This window comes from Homarus americanus, unplaced genomic scaffold, assembly GCF_018991925.1.
Source record: "Homarus americanus isolate GMGI-L3 unplaced genomic scaffold, GMGI_Hamer_2.0 scaffold25827, whole genome shotgun sequence".
Lineage (NCBI taxonomy): Eukaryota > Metazoa > Arthropoda > Malacostraca > Decapoda > Nephropidae > Homarus > Homarus americanus.
The window spans coordinates 8151338-8159727 of NW_024738300.1; the positions used below are offsets into that span (position 1 = coordinate 8151338).

At 34.6% G+C, this 8390-nt stretch overlaps 1 protein-coding gene across 1 annotated transcript in view; it reads right to left on the bottom strand.

Moving 5' to 3' along the window:
* Positions 1-1456: 1456 nt before the first annotated feature.
* LOC121873961 (zinc finger protein 271-like) overlaps positions 1457-8390 on the bottom strand; it is a 16454-nt gene continuing 9520 nt past the window's right edge. Inside the window, exon 4 of the mRNA XM_042377840.1 lies at positions 1457-3744. Within this exon, the coding sequence (XP_042233774.1) occupies positions 3419-3744 (326 nt within the window). The 3' untranslated portion in view covers positions 1457-3418. The remainder of the gene's footprint in view (positions 3745-8390) is intronic.

Below are 8390 nucleotides of genomic sequence, written 5' to 3' on the forward strand. Positions count from 1 at the left end.
TCAGGACACCTCAAAATTTTAGGCAACCTAATCCTCTGCACATCTAATTTACCATAATTACTGTACAACCCCACAACTGTATACTTTTCCATGATTCCTCAGTAGACTGATTCCTCTTAGTTTGTCCACTCTTTCTTACTGCTTTTTCCTTATACAGCACAGTACACCAGATACTCTTTGCGATACCCTCTACTCCACTATATTCTATTCACAAAGCAGTATTCTAGAATTTCTGCTCCCAGATTCAGCTACTGTACTGTAATGTACAGTATTTGTTCTTCCCTTACCTCCCAACCATTCATTCCTTCCCAAAAAATTTTCTCTCCCATTTCCCACACTCCTCCCAGCAGATATATCTCTCAAATTTGTATTAAATGTAGCCAATGTCCGGAAAATCCCAAATGATGTACAGTACTGTATATCTCTTCTTCTCTGCTACTTCATTTCTCATACAGTATTTACAAGAGATGTACCTATTATTCTAACATCCTTTCTGACGACTGCCTGTGCTCTTGTACCGTCTTTTGGGTAGTGTTGCCCCCACTCTTGAGAGCATCAGACATAGTAAAAGTCCTTAAGACTGTGGGGTCATACTTGGATATCAGCCAATATTGGTACACTCCTCATCATTGGGACTGAAATGTATTTTTATACTCACTTTCTATACAGTACAGTACATATATAAATTACAGTACAGTGGTCCCTCAGTTAGCGAGCACAAACCATTCTAGAAGGTTGCTCAACCGAAAAACTCGTTAACCGAAACCATTGTTTCAATGGGTTTTTGGGCAATTGGTTCTAGTTCACCGAAAATTGCCTAAAATCAACAAAAAAGGTAGTAAAGTACACTTACTTTCAGGTGTGTATGTAGAAGGCTCCTGGATGATGATGATGATGGGAATTAGAATGGGGGTGGAGGAGAAGGGAGAAGAGAAGGCATTAGGGTGGAAGAGAAGTCACCCCATGGTGCCATTTCACCCATAAAATTTTAGTTCTCTTGGTGTAATTCAAGATTATTTTCTTTAAATCAACACTGCACTGCATTATATATTGTCAATATGTAAAATAAATTTAAAAATGACCAACAATTTGCTTGGAAACAGAAAAAAAGCATTTAGTTAAAGAGATTCTCAAGCAAGATGTTACTTCCACTGAAAAGACAGAGAGATTGGCGCCTGTTTGGTGTGTTGACAGGCTGGATGGCACGCATAAAACTAGTTTCCTTACCTTCAATTATGTTCAATAATTGTTAAAATGACTAAAAAATTTAATATTAAACTTTTAAAATTATTGAATAGTATAAACTTCTTGATATTTACTAAAATGGTAAGGAATATAAGCCCTAGAACAGATTACTGTATTGGCGGACTAATACTACAGCTGGTGGACCGCCAAATGCAAGCTAAAAACATGTTGATGTCGTCAGAAGAAACTCGTTAATCGAGGGATTGCTCGTTAACCGAAGTTAAGAATCTTATGGAAGGTAACTCTTTAACCAAAATCTCGTTAACCGAGGGACCACTGTACTGTATAAAGTATGCTTATCTTACTCTCTGCCTTACATAAACTTATAATGCCAAGAGAAATTTTACCTGAAATACTTATAATTAACTACTGCACACATAAAAATAAATCTAAATAGTAAAGTATTTGAAAACAAAGATATAATTTAAATATTTCACATATAATTCAGTAATACAAAAATCTATTTTCTCCTTTAAATTATTAAATAAAAGAGAAAGTGTTCAATAAAAAATGGTGAGATCTAATTTAAAACACAACTACAAGAGCTCGATTTCTATTTGTGAGTACAGTACGTAGTGCTAACTATAACAGTTCCCTCCTCCTACAGCAGAAGGACATACTGTACAGTACTAATGAGGCCACAAAGACAAGGTAGGGTGGGGCCTAGTTAATGCTCTTTCAACACTAACCCAAAAAAGTGCTGTAAAATTTGTTCCATATTATTAATACAGGTGTACAGTAATTTCTTTTACCAACAATCTTCAAAGCTTACATGGTTATGGCTGTGCCCTAAAATAAATCTTTCACTTGGTTATGATACTGTAACTGCACAGAGCATTGTAATTTTTAATTTGACTGTATTATACTTTTGATATTGGATAACTTTTGCACTGTAGCATGACATACTTATACACTGTACAGGATTTAAAATACTTGATATTTCTATCCACCAAAGTGAACTACTGTACAGAATCAGTGAACACTCTGTCAGAGAGAAGAGTCCAATATTCTTTCATTCATGCATTTTCCATGGAAGATTTCCTCACTTTGCATTTCATTTTATACTTGACCAATTGTTAAGCTTCCTATAATAATGCTAAATTTAGTAGCTTCTACTGTACATATATTTCATCAATAATTTGGGATCTCAGTTCATATCTAAATAAAGGTAAACAACCTCTATGCAGACTTCATGTATATATTACTGTACTTACTTAACTTCTCACTCTTCAGGGCTTGTAGGACACTTCAAACTCTTTCTTCTTGAATTTTCAACCCACAACTTGTACCTTTTCAATGCTAACCACATCAAGTGCAGATTCCAGACATCAAAATAAACTAGTATTAACTCCCAGTTTTACATCATCCACACTAGCATTAAGTTCATTAACTACATCAAAATTGCCCCACACTTTTTCCTCATGTGCACCTTTATCATCTACCTTCTGCTTCTCCTCCTCCATATTCCACAAAGGCAATTTACCCATCTTCTTGGTTCTTTATTGATCACATCTTACAAAATCTGAGTTACCCGATGAGTGTACAGTATTAGTAGGCGTGAGTTTATATAAACTATAAAAAAAATGATCATGGTGACTGATTTCTTTACTGTTATTAATCAACAACAAAACACAACTACTGGTTCACTTGTTTAAAAGTTTTGATGTTAGAAATTTCTCCTCAGTTTCAATTTCCACTCCACTTCAGAAATGACTACACCTATAGTATTTTATTTTTATGTCTCAGTTACAAGACCTTTGGTTATGTTTTGTAGTCAATATGTAAGAAGTAGCACAGTTTTCCAAGAACAGAAGTCATTGTCTGGAACTAGTGACTGTAGTCGGGTAATACTGTACCATACATGCAGTTATGAAAACGATCATGATGTTTACCGTAACTCAGCTTAAACAACTCTCACATAAATCTTTTTTAGCTTGTCGGGTGTTACTATTCTCTATGTATACTGTAGTTACTGCTTATAATAATATTTTTCATTTCAGAGACTTGTCAGTTAATAAAAGTATTTAGCTACCAATTGTTGCACTTTGTGTTGTGTATCTACGGTATATTGTGTTCTTACTTTTCACAGTGCACAAAGAAAGAGAAAGCTTTTTATATTAATTCAGCCTAATAGAAACTATTAGTTTCACTATTTCATAACAAGTATTAGCAACTACCCTTTTGATGATTTCTTAAGATATGACTTTCTAAAGCACTTTTCTGTAGCACGGTAGGGACACTCGGTACACGAATATGGTTTTTCTCCTGTGTGAACACGTATATGAGGTTTCAAATGTGCTTTTTGAGAAAATAAAGCTGGACAGTATGGGCAAGCAAATGGCTTTTCTCCAGTGTGAACTCGAGTATGATTTAATAGGTTTATTTTTTTATATGTGGAGTATTGACAATAAGAACAATGATGTGTCTTGATGCCGCTTCCTCTTCCTACCGGGTTCTGTTGAGCCATCTTTGACTCCACCTGTGGTGAGGGATAGCATCCTTAAATTCCTAAACGTATAGCATAAGAATAATTATAGCATGACATAAAAAGTGTTAGGAAGTAGCTATACTGTAATACAGTATATACATACCACACACACACTTTAATTAATTTCCATCTTCCTGGGACAATTACAGTAAACATACAACCTTCAGCCTATGAAGGCTACAACAGTGAAACTACTATACAGTATTTAACATCAGATGACAGAGCAACATAACATAATCTATTCTAAAATTAAGTTAGGAAATAACAATATGGATAGAACGTACAGTATGTATGTTGTTGATTAAACAACAAGTGGAAATCAGCATGCAGTATTGTACAGGTGAGCAAGAGCTACAGTATCAGTGGAAAAATCCATCCAATAAGTTTTTCTGAGGTGTCAATTCCATTGCAGGTCAAGGCTAATCCCATCACACTTATAGTAATAAAAAAAACAAAAAACAGAACTGTAAGAAATGAGTGAAAAGAGAGGTGAATAACTGGGCAAGAAGCAACAATATCCATTAATACCTTGTACAATAGTGTACAGTACCTCCTGTACGAGTGGCACGAGGATGTAATCTGACGGGACAGAGGAAGATGTAATACTTGAGACAGAAAATTATTATGTAGACGGGTGAGAGAAGATGAGGAAGATTGATAGAGGCACAACAGGAAGTTGTCTAATCAAATTAAATCAAATTCTTACCAGGTACAATACATTAGTTAATTTCTAAAACTTTCAATCATTAGTGACACTGTACTGTACTTTAGCATGCATCACATTTCCTAGCGCATTAACATCTTGACACTTATAGTCATATCGCTCACATATAGCTACACATTAATAATGCTTCTCACTCCAAGTTTAACTGAGTGACTAATGCATGAAAATTATGATGGATTATGTGCTCCTTCATTTAAGTTTACCAATTTCAAGTAAATTCTTTTGAATGTAAATTTATAATTTCATAGCAAATTCCAACATGTGGAGAAGCCAAAGAGAGCAACACTGTGAAATACTTTATCATCTATTCATGAGCACAGAAGTCTTTTTTGTTAGTAAAGGAAGATCATCTAGGTTAATATGGAGTGCTTTTTTTTTTAAAGAAGTCAATTTGTGCACATACAGTATATCCCAAATTCACTGCACCTTCACTGCTATATGCCCAAGTTAGTTTCTCTTATGTCCTCCTGGAGTATACTGTACTGAACAAGCCAGCCTAAACACATTTTGAATGAAACCAAATAAATAATCATCTAGAATCAAACGAGGCATTACCTCAAAGGCTTTGGATTGCATAGGTTCAACCTTGGAATGGTTAAACTCTTACTGTCATGGGTGGAGTCCTAGCAAAAACAATCTGATTACAGTGTAATGGGAAGAAGTTAAACACTAAAATCTCCCTACAAGTCTATGCCTAATGTGTTTACAGACAGTTGTTTACATGAATGTTTCTTTTACATATACTTTTTGGGTAAAGAACAGCCATAGATAATTTCCTGAAGCTGTTAAATAACTCAGTTCCTGGACTGTGACACTAACTAGGTGTGCTTTACTTTCTTTCTCTATTTTATTTTCATATTCTCATTGAATGATGAATCACGTATTGTTAAGTAGAAGGAACCAAGAAACAGCATCGGGCAAAAAAAAAAAAAAACCCTACTACGTACTGTACAGTAAGTCCCTGTTTAACGTCGGCCCACTTAACGTTGTTTCGGTACTACGTCGTTAAACTTTAAGAGACCAAAAATTCGTTTAACGTCCCGGTGACTCGGTACAACGTCGTTTCAGTCTTCACGGACTACTTTTTACCTTTTTCATAATATGTATTAAGGATGGTGTGTGCATGTAAATGATTCAAAATAAATGAAGAAAGTGACTATATCTACCAAAAAATAAGTTGAAAAAATATGTACAGTGGTCCCTCGGTTAACGAACACAATTTGTTCCAGAAGGTCGTTCGTTAACCGAAAATTTCGTTAACCAAATCCACTGTTTCAATGGGATATTGGGTAATTGGTTCCAGCTCACAGGAAAGTACATACAAGGTAAAAAAAAAATGCAGTAAAGTACACTTACTTTGAGGTGTGTATGTAGAAGGCTCCTGGTTGATAATGATGACAGGAATTAGAAGTGGGGGTGGAGGAGAAGGGAGAAGAGAAGGAAGTGGGGATGGAGGAGAAATCACCTTTCAGGGGACCCATGCTTGATGCCGTCATTTCAGCAATAAAATTTTAAGTTCACTGGGTGTAATTCAAGATTATTTCATTTAAATCAACACTGCACTGCGCTATATATTATCAATATGTTAACTTAAGTTCAGAATGACCAATAATTTCAATGAAAAATGCAAAAATATTCAAGACACCAACAAACTGGTCGCTCTCTCGACAGTAAACAAAGCCAGATTGAGCCTGTAGTGCATATGTATTATCAATATGATAATAATAAATGTTAAAATGACTAATAATTTTCATATAAAACATTAAAAAATATTAAATAGCTTAACTTCTTCATATTTACTCCATTGGAAATGAATGTAAACATAGAACAGATTACTGAATTGGCAGACTGGGCCATCAGCTGATGCTCACAACAGAACGTGATTTTCGTGTATATTTCGTTAAAAAAAATTTTTCTGGTAAACCAAATTGAAGATTCTTATGGAAGGTAATTTGTTAACCGAAGGACCACTGTACAGTACTTAAATGTACTTAAGGGACTAAAATTTTAATATCTTAGCTAAAATATATGATGTGTATATTCATATTATTCGCTGTCTTGCAAGGATTTTAGCAATGTAAGTTATATTCTACTAACTTTAGTCTGTGCCATTTTATAATATAAAAAATTTAAGCCTAACCGACCTTCAATCTTGCCGGAAGTGCGGAGGGGGAGGTGATGTATTATGACGGCTGGCGCCAGCCCACCAAGGTTACCTAGTGGTATTTATTTATCTGTCCTGGAGAGGAGTTTTAAGTTTTTCTCTTATAAAATCTCAATGAATGTGACTTTATAGTAATGCATACAAGCACCTCACCAGGCATCACACAAGGAGCTTTGAATTTATGTAGTTTATGTAATGTATTTCAAGGGCAAAAGGGAGGCTCAGGAATGTAACTCCCATATTTTATCTATTTCTTATGGGGAAAATTGATCCGCTTTACGTTGTTTCCTATAATGTTGCATTTCCATGAACGTCACCCTGATGTTAAGTGAGGACTTACTGTACTGTAATACTGTACTTATTTCTCACCCACTTGAAGACTGTACCTAAGTGTCAGGACTGTTCCCAAACTGTGCCAGACTCTCTGGGGTTGTGGTCACCCTGTCAGTCTATAGTATACAGTAATGTATTTCAGTGTTATTCACTTGTGGAATTTCTAAACTTTCTCACATAAGTGATTGACACAGAAAAATACAGATTAAAATACCTGGAGCTTTAATGGTGTTTTTATTTGTGTGCTTATGTAAATATGAAGATATTCTTTACTAAAGTCAGGTTATATGGGAATTTGTGGAATGGGAGACTGTTTCAGTACCGACAATTGTGTTGTGCCTGATAATAGTTGCACTCACTACCAGTACTTGGGCCAAAATGTAGTGGCACTACCGCTAATTTTTAATAAACATTCAATAATGGAATAAGAATTCTTATTAATGCGTATACAGTACAGGTATAACACCAACTAGCATAAATATACCTAACTGTGAAACATATTCAGGAACTAAGTTGATGCCTTCAGTTAGGGAAAGCTACAAGGACTAGAAAGTTCAGCTCAGGCACTACATACAAGGAATTGTCTGTCAGTAGAGAAATTGAATTCAGTAGTAGTAGTTTCACCCAAGACCCAAGGGGACCATACTACATGTAATTATAAGAAATGTAGAGCCACATGGATTACTAAGATAGATCCTCATGTGGCTTCCATAATTCATGGCAGCTGTTTCTCAAATAACCTATTTTCACCAAAAACCTGTTCATATATATATATATATATATATATATATATATATATATATATATATATATATATATATATATATATATATATATATATATATATATATATATATATATATATATATATATATATATATATATATATATATATATATATATATATATCATGTAAATCACAATGAAAACGTGATAAGATAAATCTTGATAAATCACACGGGAAAATGGAAACAAGTACCTTAGCTTTCGTCTTTATTCAAGACATCTTCAGAGGCAACTAGATTACATGGACAGAGAGAGGCTTAAATATACAGGGTGACCTAAAAACATGAGGTCAGGTCATAATGATGACATCCACTAATCCCCACACCAACACAACCGTGGGAGCTTAAGAAGGGTGGTGACGTGACTAGACAGGTCAGGTCAGAAAAAAAGGGACCCACAAAATAACTGTCATACATCAAGATCAAAGGTTTCAAAGCAGTTTTAACCTTGGGCCTTAGTGATGAAAGCACGATGAGAACATTAAAGATCCCTGGAAAATATTAATAAGTTATCTAATTCCAAAATGAAGATGTTATTGAAAAAGAACCCGATCTCACTAAACAGCTCTCTCAAATCAATCCCTTTTACCTTATATGTATGGATTGATCAAAACACTAAGCTTAATAATCCATTACGTCCTATCGTGAGTT